Source organism: Garra rufa, chromosome 19, assembly GCF_049309525.1.
Source record: "Garra rufa chromosome 19, GarRuf1.0, whole genome shotgun sequence".
Lineage (NCBI taxonomy): Eukaryota > Metazoa > Chordata > Actinopteri > Cypriniformes > Cyprinidae > Garra > Garra rufa.
The window spans coordinates 11,551,866-11,566,226 of NC_133379.1; the positions used below are offsets into that span (position 1 = coordinate 11,551,866).

Sequence of the window (14,361 nt, forward strand, 5' to 3'; positions counted from 1 at the left end):
AAGCATTTTTTGCAGTGTGAATGTTTGAACCTTCTGTAATAGTTGCATATGAGTCCCTCAGTTGTCCTCAGTGTGAAAAGATGGATCTCAAAATCATACAGTCATTGTTGGAAAGTGTTTAAATACATGAAAATTCTGGAAAACCAAAGAATTTGTGGGATTTTTCTGAAGAACAGCAGTCAGTTGAACTGTTCAGGACAAACAAGGGACTCATGAACAACTATCACTAAACCAAAAAACACAGCTGTGGATCATTCAGGTAACAACACAGTAGTAAGAATCAAGCGTATGTAAACATTTGAACAGGATCATTTTTATAATTTTTAACTATTATTATCTTTTGTGGACTATATGTAAACATCTTTTATGTGAAATATCTGATTCAGGTCAGTACTAAATTAAAAAAAACATGCATTTTCTATGATCCTGTTATTTTGGTAAAATAATTAATATTTTGCAGATTTTGCAAAGTGCATATTACACAATACATAATTGCACAGACAAAAGAAGAGTCCTGTTCAGATTTGTCATCTTTTATAAACATACAAAGACAGTGTGGACATGAAAAGTGACAATATTCACCAATAAATGATAGAAACTCGTATTTAGGTCGCTTTACAGTTTATTTATTTTAAAAAAGTGATAGGACCGATCGAAAATGCGCTAAACATAATTAAATATTTATATTTGAAGCCATATTTACAGATGTGCAGGGGTGGGTGAAATAATTAACCCATTGTAATAAGGAAAGGAAACATCACCTTTACCAGTCAGAAACATAAATATGTCAAAAAGAGAGGCACTTTTTTTAATTAACCAATAAGGTTGTCATTTTTCGATTAACACTGAATTAAAGATGTCTGCATATTCTCCATCTCCTGCAGTCAGGAGGTAGAGTGTGTTGAGGTTGTAAAGATATCATCCTCATTAAAAAAGCCGTCACCACGCCATGATACAGTACGAAGAAGTTCATGCAAACTCGACGAGTTCTGTTTTCATGGTTAAAAACACAAGTCTCTTAAATGACCTCTGAACGAGGCTGAACATCACACAAAGTTGCTACGGGATCCTTGGCTTGTTATTTTCCGGTTCGCCACAGGACGAGCTCACTGATTTTCAGCTCTGCTGTATTTTTTGCGTATGGGAAGCGTGTGCTTGGTGTTGATCGGAGGCACTTGTGCAGCGTGGAGCAGAGAAAGGCTACTAACATCTCTTCATCCGTGGATCGATCACACATTTAGGATCTCAAACTCCTCTTCAGACTCAAAAAGCTTGTCTGGAGACTCGATGAACTCTGAAATGAGCGCAGAAGGTAAGAATTATATTCAGGTTATTAAACCAATACAGTTTGTCATGGTTTGCATAGATTGTTTTCTATGAAGCCTGTATTTGTTATGCATCCTTAATGTATTATAATACACACATAATGCTTTATGCATAGTACTTTTTCCAGTCAAAATATCTTACAATTCTTAAATCAAGAAATGAATTCGACAAATGAAAAATTATTTTGTTTTCAGAAAAAAACATGTCAAAGTTAAGCATTTTTTTGCTCAAAACAAGCAAAATAATCTGCCAATGGGGTAAGCAAAAAAAATCTTGTTTTCTGTTTAAAATAAGATGGTTTTGCTTACACTATTGGCAGATTATTTAGCTTGTTCTAAGCAAAAACTCACTTAATTTCGACTTGTTCTTTCTAAAAACAAGTCAATAATTTTTACTTGTCTAAAATGTCCTTAACTTAAGAATTGCAAGATATTTTGACTGGAAACAAGTAGAAATTTCTAAGTAAGAAAAGCATTTTTTGCAGTGTGGTACTCTTGTGAACATTGAAATTGAGAAATTGTTGAATAAAGTCATTATTTTTGTTTTCTTTGTGCACAAAAAGTATTCCCGTAGCTTTATAACACTACCGTTGAACCACTGATGTCACATGGACTGTTTTAACAATGTCCTTACTACCTTTCTGGGCTTTGTGGTAGTTGCATTGCTGTCTATGGTCATGAAGCTCTCGGATTTCATCAAGAAATATCTTAATTTGTGTTCTGAAGATGAACGAAGGTCTTACAGGTTTGGAACGGAATTTTTTTTTTTTGCGGGAACTAACCCTTTAAAGCATTATTTAACTTCCAGAACCAAAATCTACAGATAATTTACTCACCCCCTCGCCATCCAAGATGTTTATGTTTTTCTTTCTTCAGTCGTAAAGAAATTATGTTTTTTAAGGAAAAAATTTCAGGATATCTCTCCATATAATGGACTTCTATGGTGCCCCTGAGTTTGAACTTCCGAAATGCAGTTTAAACGCAGCTTCAAAGGGCTCTAAACGATCCCAGCCGAGGAAGAAGGGTTTCATCTAGCGAAACGATCGGTTAGTTTCTTAAAAAAATGGCAATTTATATACTTTTTAATCTCAAATGCTCATCTTGTCTAGCTCTGCGTCAACTCTGTGTATTCTGGTTCAAGACAGTTAGGGTAGGTCGAAAAACTCCCATCTCATTTTCTCTTCCAACTTCAAAATCATCCTACATCGCTGTAGAAGTACCAACTCAGTGTTTACAAAGTGAACGTGCAAAGAAGATCAAACACAACTTTACAAAAAAAAAAAAGTAAAACAGCGATGTAGAACAATTTTAAAGTTAGAGGAGAAAATGAGATGGGAGTTTTGCGACATACCCTAACTGTCATTAACTGGAATATACAGAATTCACGCTGAGCTAGACAAGATCAGCATTTGAGGTTAAAATGTGTATAAATTGTATTTTATTTTTTAATAACTGTTTCGTTAGATAAGACATTTTCCTTGGCTGGGATCATTTAGAGCCCTTTGAAGCTGCATTTAAACTGCATTTTGGAAGTTCAAACTCGGGGCACCATAGAAGTCCACTATATGGAGAGAAATCCTAGATGTTTTCCTCAAGAAACAATTTCTTTACGACTGATAAAAGAAAGACATGAAGATCTTCATCTTTACATTATCTGTACATTTTTGTTCTGGAAGTGAACTATACCTTTTGCATGAAAATGAAAATGTGATGTTTATCTGCTTGCCCCAGGGCATCTAAAATGTAGGTGACTTTGTTTCTTCAGTAGAACACAAACCAAGATTTTTTAACTCAAACTGTTGCAGTCTGTTAGTGATTTAATGGCAGTCAATGGGAACCACGGCTTTGAGAGTCAAAAAAAACATACACAGACAAAACCAAATGAAACCCTGCGGCTCGTGACGATACATTGAGGTCTTAAAGGAGTAGTTCACTTTCAGACCAAAAAATTCTTTCTTCAGTCGTAAGGAAATTATGTTTTTTTTGAGGAAAAAATTTCAGGATTTCTCTCCATATAATGGACTTCTATGGTGCCCCCAAGTTTGAACTTCCAAAATGCAGCTTCAAATGGCTTTAAACGATTGGTTATTTTCTAAAATTAAATTACAATTTCTATACTTTTTAATCTCAAATGCTCGTCTTGTCTAGCTCTGTGTGTACTCTGTGTAGAGATTAAAAAGTATTTAAATTGTAAATGTTTTTAGAAAATAACCGATCGTTTCGCTAGATAAGACCCTTCTTCCTCGGCTGGGATCATTTAGAGCCCTTAGAAGCTGCATTTTGAAAGTTCAAACTCGGGGGCACCATAGAAGTCCATTATATGGAGAGAAATCCTGAAATGTTTTCCTCAAAAAACATAATTTCTTTATGACTGAAGAAAGAAAGACATGAACATCTTGGATGATAAGGGGATGAGTACATTATCTGTAAATTTTTGTTCTGAAAGTGAACTACTCCTTTAAGACACCAAACAATCAATCTGTGCAAGAAACTGTACAGTATTTATATCATTTTTTCCCTCTGATCCACCGATGATATAAATTCTGTTCAATTTCTTGCACAGACTGATTGTTTGGTGTGTTAGGACCTCAATGTATCGTCACGAGCCACAGGGTTTAATTTGGTTTTGTCTGTGTATGTTTTTTTGACTCTCAAAGCCGTGGTTCCCATTGACTGCCATTATATGACTGCAATGGTTTGAGTTAAAAATCTTCGTTTGAGTTCTACTGAAGAAACAAAGTCACCTACATTTTGGATGCCCTGGGGGTAAGCAGATACGCATAAAAAATTCATTTTTGGGTAAACTATCCCTTTAAGATTATTCTGATAATGCATTTAATACACAGGCTTCATAGAAAATTTGCCGCTTGTTCCTCAATACCTGCTCCTGTGGTCTGCACCTCTGGTTTGGTGGGAGGAACGAATGGAGGCCAATGAGAGGGGTGTTTCTCTACCAGCTCGAACATCCGCAAATGTCCTTTCATAAGGAGATCCTTAAAATCAGAGCGAAATAATGACAGCAAGTTAAAACTGCAAAGAAAGCGAGCAGGTTAATCGTGTTTTTGATGGGTTCTGCATGCATGTGACAGTCTAACCTGCTGAACCAGATCACACCAGCTGTCAAAGTCCTCCTCACTCTTGCAGAAAAAACCCTGGGGACAAACATTCACGTTTACTGATCCATGAAATCAAACCCTGAATGCATTCTAACACCTGTAACAGAAAACATTTGGCTCATTCTCTCATTTGTTCGTTGGGAAGTGAAACAGTCTCAAGTGATATGCCTTATTGAAGAAGAAAAACATGTTTATTTAATAATTTGTCATCCTGGAATATGTACATGGGCATGTCTTTTGACAAAGATTCAATTAGGGGTTGTTAACAAAGAACACAGAATGCTGCCTTCATGTTGTCCTCAAATAAAACAGTTGCCATGCCAACTTGCTACTGTAAACAAAAGCTTGCCATGTTTGCCCCGCCTCTGGTGTTTTCTGATTGGTCCACTGTTTCGGAACTGACATTGATGGGCGGTGCTGCATGTAAAGGTTAAAATTCTTTTAATTATTATAGCGTCTTAAAAACGAGACACTCGTGCAAGATGTTGCAAAAGATGCATGTCTGTCTAAAGCACGTTTGCATGGAAAAAGTAGCGCACTGGAATTAAAAAACAAGTTTTGTGTAAACAGCCCCTTAGATTAAAAAAAAAAAGTTTTTCAAACATACGTCACAAACATTTTAATAACTGAAATAATGATTCAATCCTAAAATTTTAATCAAAAATACATGCTTTTTTAATTCCATATCGGCAACTTTTTATTATTTTTCTATTGTTTTAATAATTTAAATTAATTTTATAAAATAACTTAAATCACATTTTTCACTAATTAATCATGATTAATTGCATATTAATACAGTATATAAAATTGATATTGTTAATTTATAATAATTTCACACTGAATCTCCAAATTAATGTAGAAACAATATAAAGACTATATATTTTAAATATGTGTTTAATGCCATATTTTTTTATAAATTTGCCTATTATTCATGATATCATTGACACCAATACTGCAACTGGTGTCTCTTTTAAGTGCGTTTTCCCTCAATTTTAGCCATTAATTATAGGCATTCAACATTACAGTATAGGGATGTAACGATATCAAAATCTCACAATATGATAATATCGCAATATGAAGCCCATGATACGATATTTATTGCGATATTTAAAAAACAAAGACAACTGAAGACTAGAATATTTTTTTGTAGATTCTACAGTTAAATTCTTTAAAATTCTAAAATCTAATGCACTTTCAAAATTAAGATCTCCAACCAATGTTCTTAAGAAAAAAGTAAGTGAATTGACTTTAAAGGGGACCAAACCCTCTTTTTATTTTGTGGTATACTATCTCAGTCTAAATTACATTCACACTGTTGTTTTAGAAGCCAAACAAATTAAAATATAATAATAATAATAACAATTTTATATTAAACGAAATGTTTTGCAAGGATATCGTCACGTTCTTGCGAGACTCATCGGATCTCGCCACATCCCTAGTACATGCATAATCTACTAATTGAATATAGATTGTGAATCAGTGAGCAGAGCAGTGACTGATTCTCTTTTTTTTTTTTTTTTTGACTTCCAGACTGCAGCAGGTTTCACTTTACAAGCAGCGCTGTCTCTTTAAAATCTGACACACGTGACTCGAATCTGACACACATCCCGTTTTCTTTCAACTCTTTATGGGCATTTAGGACTTTTTAACTCATTTAAGATGAGCATTTAGACATAATTCTGTGTTTTTGTCCACTGAAGTGCTACTGGCATGCTGCCTGAAGGGGCTTTCTGTGCACGTGTCGGATGCCTGTGATCACAGATAGCTGCGTCACAGACAGCATGCCAGAGCTGAAATAATTTGAGCTCTCACCAGTGCGACAGACGGGTCCAGACTAGTGATTTTCATGCGGTGTGGGGTCCTCTGACAGTGATAGCTCTGGTCGTCCACAGCACTGCCTGATTCAGTGTCCACGGCCTGCTGCGTAGTGTGAGGGTCCAGATAGATCAACTCATCATCTGAAAAAGAAAAGTGATAATGCCTCAAGAACACATTTTCAAGATGAAATGCGCTAATTGCTTCAATCAATTCATTTTCGATGGGGAATATGTTGGACTAGGAATATGTTGGGAATGCACCGAATGTTCGGCAACCGAAATTATATTAGCCAAAAGGACGAATAAATTATACCAAATAATGATGTGATGCGATCAAATAGAGGCGTGCACTAATGCAGCAAACGTGGGCAGTGTGGAAGCATTTAAAACTGTACGAAAAAGATGTAAAAATCATTACAAGCACCGACAGCGAGAGACTGTTTAGTATCGTATCGCATGTCTTCCACGAGAAGAGAAAGAGCTGGTTGTTGCTGGTTACTGTATGATGACTGAAATCGCCAAATGGCCTTAAACCATTGGTTAATAAACTGCAGAACGTTATGTTGTCTAATACATGCACAAATTGCATGTATTCTGACAGCGCTGCATGAGCTCATTAGCCAGGGTTCAAAGTCCAAAGCGCAAAGGAAAATCTGCGTGACGAGAATTATTCATAACTCTGCTGCTGTCAGCAAAAAGTAGTACTGAGGTCTTCTTGCGGGTTTCCGCCAAAATAAAAGGCAACATTCATAAATGTTAGTATTGTCATTTTACTGTTGTTCTGTAAAATAAAATAAAACAAAACAGTAAGACAAAAATAATGTTTTTATAATAATGTCATTACAACCGCTCTATTAATACATTTATTATAGCATTCTCCTTTGCTCAGCAAGGCTGCATTTATTTCTGCATTAAAAACACATTCCTGATTCAAGAAGGGGGTCTTAAAAATGGCCAAAGAATAATATTTTACTAACTTATTCATTTTAAGTTAAATAGTGCTTTGTTGGTAGGCTAGAACGTCTACTAGAATGTTAAAAATGTTCAGTGTTAAGTAAATATGTTTAAATTAATTTTTTTTATTTTTTAAACAAGATAAAAATGGTAAAAAGCACATTTTGGCTATTTAATTTATTTTTTTTGGCAAAATACATGGCAAAAAAACCATGTTCGGTGTTTAATTTTGTTCGGCTTCGTCCAAGAATTTTCCCTTCGGTGCATCCCTAGAATATGTCATTTTGTTACCCCAAACTCTATAAGTGTGTCAACAAATTAGACTGAAAAAACTCACCAATAAATCCAATAAAATAATAGGCCAGGTTGGGCTTTCCTCCCAAAACACCACATGACTGAGGCATCTTAAAACACTCCTAGAAAAAAGATGATGAAATGTGTGTGTGAGAAAGATAATATAAATATAATAGACTTTTCAGTCAAAGAAAAGTGTCATACTTTGAAGTCCTGAATGTAGACGGGGTTGATGCTGTTGATGCCCATTCGAAGAGGAATGACCAGCAGCAGGGGCCTCCAGTCGAGGGACCTTTGAGACTGAAGGTTAAGTGTCTTTCCCTGAGCCTCTGAACAGCTCTGGCCAGACCCTGGCACTTCTCCTCGGACACAGGGACAAGCCCTGGACCTGCTTTCCCGGCCTGGCTGCTTACACTGTTTCTCTGGTCCAGAGAAAAGAGGTGAGAACATTAAGAAGGTTGGAAGAGAGAATATGTTTACTTTTATACAAGCTGCAGAATCCCTGTTTACAGCTGAATCAAAGTTGTTTTATAACTGATGTATATTAACAGTTATTTTCATTTTTAATACTGTGATGATGCTTTGAATCAATCAGCATTATATTAAGTGCTATATAAATGAATGTGACTGGACTGTTCAGAAAAAGACACTTACTGATGTCCTCAATAACAACCGTGTTGTCCATTGCCACATACACAGCCAGAGTATTCCAGTCATCAAACAGGGCAAGTTTCCTGCAAGAAATTAACATTTGCTGTTAGTTCAATCAAAATGTTTAATTTAAAACTATAAGATTTAAATGGTTCTTTCTGGGCTTAACAACCCCTGGTCACCACATGCTTTCATTTTATGGAAGACAGCAGTGTGGTTTTCTTCAAAACATCTTGTAAAATGCACAAATTACATATAATTATACAGTTAAAGTCAAACATTTACATACACCTTGCAGGATGCAGTGTTTATGCAAGTGGTACACAGTGAAAATATAGACTTTAGGACAATATAACATTGCAAACAAATTAATAATAATGTAATAATTATAAATGCTCTCAGGCAGTTTGGGGTGACATGCATGGAACGCTACAAAGTCATGAGTCGTGATTTGAAGTCGTGATTTACCAGCTCAAAATCTTGAATGATCCACAGCTATGTTGTTTTTTGTTTAGTGATAGTTGTTCATGAGTCTCTTGTTTTTCCTGAACAGTTAAACTGCCTGCTGTTCTTCAGAAAAATCTTTCAGGTCCAACAAATTCTGTTTTTTTCCAGCATTTTTGTGCATTTTAACCTTTCTCTGAACCACCTTTTCACACTGAGGACAAATGTGGGCCTCATATTCAACTATTACAGAGACTTCAAACACTTGCTGATGCTTCAGAAGGAAATATGATGCATTAAGAGCCAAGGGTGTAAACTTTTGAACGGAATGAATGTGTGTACATTTTTCTTATGTTGCCTAAATATCATATTTTTGTCATTTAGTACTGCCCTTCAGAAGCTACAGAAGATACTTAAATGTTCCCCAGAAGACAAAATAAGTTAAATTCAACCTGACCTTCAAAATTCAAAAAAGTTTTCACTCTCCGGCTCTTAATGCATGTTTTTTTTTTTCCATCTGAAGCATCAGTGAGTGTTCGAACCTTCTAAAAGTTGCATATGATTCCCTCAGTTGTCCTCAGTGTGAAAAGATGGATCTCAAAATCACACAGTCTTTGTTAGAAAGGGTTCAAATACGCAAAAATGCTTAAAAACCAAATAATTTGTGGGACCTGAAGGATTTTTCTGAAGAACAGCAGGCAGTTTATCTGTTCAGGACAAATAAGGGACTCATGAACAACCATCACTAAACAAAAAAAAAAAACACAGCTGTGGATCATTCAGGTAACAACACAGTATTAAAAATCAAGTGTATGTAAACTTTTGAACCGGTTGATTTTTATAAATTGAACTATTATTTTCTCTTGTGGACTATATGTAAACCCCTTTTATGTAAAATATCTTATTCAGCTCAGTACAAAATAAAAAAACATAACATGCATTTTCTATAATCCTTCTTATTTTGGCAGATTGCAAAAACAACTGACTTCAACTGTACTACTAAATACTACTTCAGCTAAAAATGGAAATTTGCCTAAAATAATGTCCCTCAAGTCATCCTACACGTAGATGAGTTTTACTTCTTCATTGGAACAGATTTGGAGAAATGTAGCATTACATCACTTGCTCATTGGTGAATGGGTGCCGTCAGATTGAGTGTTTGGTCCAAACAGATAAAAACATCATAATAATCCACACCACTCCAGTCCATCAATAAACATCTTGTGAAGTCAAAAGCTGTGTCATTAAAATGCTATTAACTTCAAACTGTAACATAAAAGTCTATAATATTGCTGTTTGGATTCTGACAGCACCCAGAGGATCCACTGGTGAGCGAATGATGTCTCCAAATCTGTTCCCGTGAAGAAACAAAGTCATCTATATCTTAGATGGCCACTGCATTAAAACAAAGACAAATGTGTCCAACAACAAAGTATTATTTTGAAGATATCAGTCTTTAGAAAAAAGAAAAATGAGACTTGCTTGAGTACTTGCGCCACTGTGTTCGGTCCATACCATTCTCCAACAGACTTGCCCTCACCAACGCCCATCTGAGCTGCACAAACAGAACACACAATGCTCTTAATTTCGGTACCACTGTGGTATACAGTACTCACACAGTTTCAGATAGACAATGCAATTATGTGCACTTGCTGTGAACGAACGGTTTTAAACAAACAACGTGCAATGGACATTAAGAGGATTGGGCCAATGATAATGGTCTTGAATTACAAACCACAACATAATCACACACACACACATTATATGCCTTACCCATTTGATGGATAGAGTAGCAGCTATCCTTCTTGTCTAAAAAGCAGTGCAAGATGCGGTGATACTCTTTGGGCTGACGTTTCTCTGGATCCCATCTCCAATCTAAAACACACAGTGTGATACTTGTAATACTGACAAATACAAATAAAAATTGGAGAGAACTTCCTCAGACTCGACACTCACGCAAGTTGCCAGATTGAGGACACGCAAAAATTAACAATGGGAAGCAATAAACACTGTTACTCTGTAAGTTAATGAGTTGATTTATCCATGTTGCCTCTGGTCATAGAGCTTTTTAGACGGATGATGAGGCTTTTTAGGTCAGGTAGAATCTGCGATCTCTGACCCTCACTTTCATGGCTGCAAAATGCGGACTTTTCCACCAACTGGCAACCCAGGGTGTCAAAATACTATTGGTTAAACTTACATTGGGTGGAGTCACACTGACCGAAACATAACCAGACACTGCGACACAGAACGCACAGTTCAATGCACAATAACTGGCTGTAGAATTTATTTTCAAAGAAACAAGTGTGAAAACTTAGCATGTTTCCTAAATATCTGCAAACATACACTAGCAGTCAAAAGCTTTTGAGAAGTAAGTTTTTTAAAGAAGTCTCTTCTGCTCACCAAGCCTGCATTTATTTGATCCAATATACAGTAAAAGCAGTAGTATTGTGAAATATTTTTACTCTTTAAAATAACTGCTTTCTATTTGAATATATTTTAAAAATGTAATTTATTCCTGTGATCAAAGCTGAATTTTCAGCATCATTACTCCAGTCTCCAGTGTCAGATGATCCTTCAGAAATCATTATAATATGCTGATTTGCTGTTCAAGATATTATTATTAGCATTATTATCAATATGTTAAACAGTTGAGTAAATTTTTTTCAGGATTCTTTGATCAATAGAAAGATCCAAAGATCAGCATTTATCTGAAATAAAAAGCTTACATTATACACTAAAGCATTAAAAAAGCTTGGAGTCAGTTTTTTTTTTTTTTTTTTTTTTTTGGTAAAGAAATTCTAGAAATTAATACTGTTCTTCTGAAATTTCTATTGATCAAAGAACCCTGATAAAATTCTACTTTCAACATAATAATAATAATAATAAATGTTTATTAATAAATGAGCAGCAAATCAGAATATTAGAATGATTTCTGAAGGATCATGTGCCTGGAGTAATGATGCTAAAAATTCAGCTTTGAAATCACAGGAATAAATTACATTTTAAAATACATTCAAATAGAAAACATTTATTTTAAATAGTAAAAATATTTCAAAATTTTACTGTTTTTGCTGTACTTTGGATCAAATAGATGCAGGCTTGGTGAGCAGAAGAGACTTCTTTTAAAACATTTTAAAAAATCTTTAAATACTTTTGACTGCTAGTATATAATGGATTTTATTTTTGCTTTAGTACATAAAACATATTTATAGCACCTTTGAAACAGCAATTCTATGAACAACACTATTTCAAAATGAGAACTGCATTCATAGACCTTCATGGCACACGACACAATTTGGCTTTACTATTTAAAGAATTCCTGTCACATACTACCAGATTATTATAGAAAAATCAAATAACAGAGACTTCTGAGTCAATAAAACTGCTTTTGAAAAATGTTTTGTTGTTAATAAAGATGTAACTCTACTTCTGTCTCGTACAGGTATACTGATGATGTTTTTATATTTTTGTAAAACAAACTCTTATATAATAGTTTGGAATATAGAAAAGCATGTTTATTTTTTTCCAATTATTTAAAAAAAGTGATAATATTATTTCACTGGCCTCTAGTTTTTACCCTATTGCTTGGTTTAGATTTCATTTCAACAATCGCACAGGTACATTTTACTAGAGTTTGACCGATGTATCGGTTCTGCGATTAATCGGCACCGATAGTTGATTGGCGGAACTATCGGTTATCGGTAAAAATCCATGCCAATATTTTTTTAGTTTTAAGATCGATAAAACTGTAGAATAGACGTATTTTTCCTGGTTAATGTGTTACTTTTCAACATTTACGGATATTTTTAAATGTTTAAGTTGCTTTTGTTAACATTAATGAGCTATGAACTAACTTTAATGCTCAATATATAATTAATAATAATACATTTTCTCACAAAATATGGTTCAGTTCCTTATTTTAAATAGTAGACCACTATTTTAGTTTCCATTCAGTATCCATTTTTAAAAATATCGGTATCGGTAAAATCCGATATCGGTCGACCTCTACATTTTACCAAATGTAGAAGGTCACCTAGGAATTCTATGCAAACAGAAATACAGTGAATACAGTGTAATATAGTATGATAGCAGCTATTCCACACACACGTTATCATTAAGAACCTTCCACATTTGCTTACCTCGACCAAGATGCCTGCAGACCAAAGCCTGTGCGAGGATCATCTGTCCACAACGGAGCATACATCCCCAGCCTGTGTCTGATGAAGGACCTGTTCCTCCTGCAAACCACAAACAAACACCCTTCTCAGCAAACTAACACACTGGGGATCCTCTAATCAGGACTGAAATCAGCTCCTCTCCATTTATTTAGACTATAGTTTACTTGCCACTTACCTATGGGAGAAAACTTTTTCCTATATGTGAACCACAGTCGTGACCGTACATCTGAGAGCAGATGTGATTTCTCTGGAAAATGATCACTTGTTAATAATCAGAAATGTTTATTAAACAGCAAATCAGCATATTATTATGATTTCTGAAGCATCATGTTAGACTGAAGACTGAAGTAATGAGGCTGGAAATTCAGCTTTAATCACAAACTTTGAAAACATATTATTCACAAACAAAATTATTGTTTTAAGCTGTAAAAGCTGTTCATAATACTATGGTATTTTGATTAAATAAATGCAGTCTTTCTAAGCAGAAAAATCTTAATTATGCCAAACATTTTACTGCCAGAGTAATTACAGTAAATAATGCATAGTTAGAAGCAACTAATCCAAACCCTATGGTAACTATATTTAGTTAATTGTGTCACTCAGTACTTTTGTATAATTGTATAATTACACTGTAACAAAGATAGGTGATACCCAGATTTAATATCTTAATTAGTGACTAATTATTAAGGAGTTAAATGGCTTATGCTGATACACATATCTTGACAGAAGGGTGGCCAATAAGTAAAATAAAATGCAATAAGAGTGAATGTGTTAAGTAGTTAATTAATTCTTAAAGCTTACCTGTTTTAAGATTATAACATGATCCCAAGAGCCATACTGGCTCGTCTACATCCGGGAAATCTTCTAGGAACTCTGAGAATACGTTGATTTGATTCTCATACTTGGCTAGAACTGAAATAATTGGTGACATGTTAGTGTTGTGACACCGTCACTGTGAAATCCTGATGAAACAACATAGCAGCTTTTCACAATAATTGTCCCTAATGCTAATATTATGGTACTTGCATATAATAAAATGACATTTACAGACATCTACGGTACATGAATACCATGGTACATAACATGGTATGAGTCCACAAACATGGTTTTACCATGGTATTTTCTTTGTTAGTGCGAGTGCCAACAAACAGAGTAAAACTTTGGTCATCTGAACCACAAACAACAACGATACGTGAATCAGACGAACTCTGTTCATCTGTATTTGCAAGTAAGAGATGCACAGGCCACTGAAGAACAATGAGAAAACTTGAAACTCAGTTACGAAATTTCCTCTGAAGCAATACCAAGCAGATCTCACTAGGCTTTTGTCGACGTTTTTCTCATTTAAGACGTCACCTGAACGTTGTCAGTCGAACGAATCGATAAATTGCTGATCAATTTCGTATTTTTAACCATAAATTCCCTACCTGCCTCCATCCTCGGCCGACATCGGATACAAATACATCGCGGTGCATTGTGGGCAACGCAGTCCACGCCTGAGTCGTTCTAATAATCAGCAGCGGCATAAAAACTACACTGACCAGATTTTGAACTAAAGACGCGGAAGTCTAATGTTTTT

The 14,361-nt window shown here is 35.0% G+C and overlaps 1 protein-coding gene across 1 annotated transcript; it reads right to left on the reverse strand.

Moving 5' to 3' along the window:
* Positions 1-517: 517 nt before the first annotated feature.
* Positions 518-14,240, reverse strand: atg4a (autophagy related 4A, cysteine peptidase). Its single transcript, XM_073824658.1, has 13 exons — positions 14,210-14,240; positions 13,584-13,694; positions 12,958-13,029; positions 12,744-12,842; positions 10,375-10,476; positions 10,084-10,156; positions 8,161-8,240; positions 7,711-7,928; positions 7,550-7,628; positions 6,254-6,399; positions 4,421-4,477; positions 4,207-4,318; positions 518-1,294 (listed from the first exon to the last, which is right to left on the reverse strand). Exons 1-13 carry the CDS (start codon positions 14,217-14,219, stop codon positions 1,230-1,232), a joined length of 1,224 nt encoding a protein of 407 aa, XP_073680759.1. The 5' UTR covers positions 14,220-14,240; the 3' UTR covers positions 518-1,229.
* Positions 14,241-14,361: the final 121 nt, after the last annotated feature.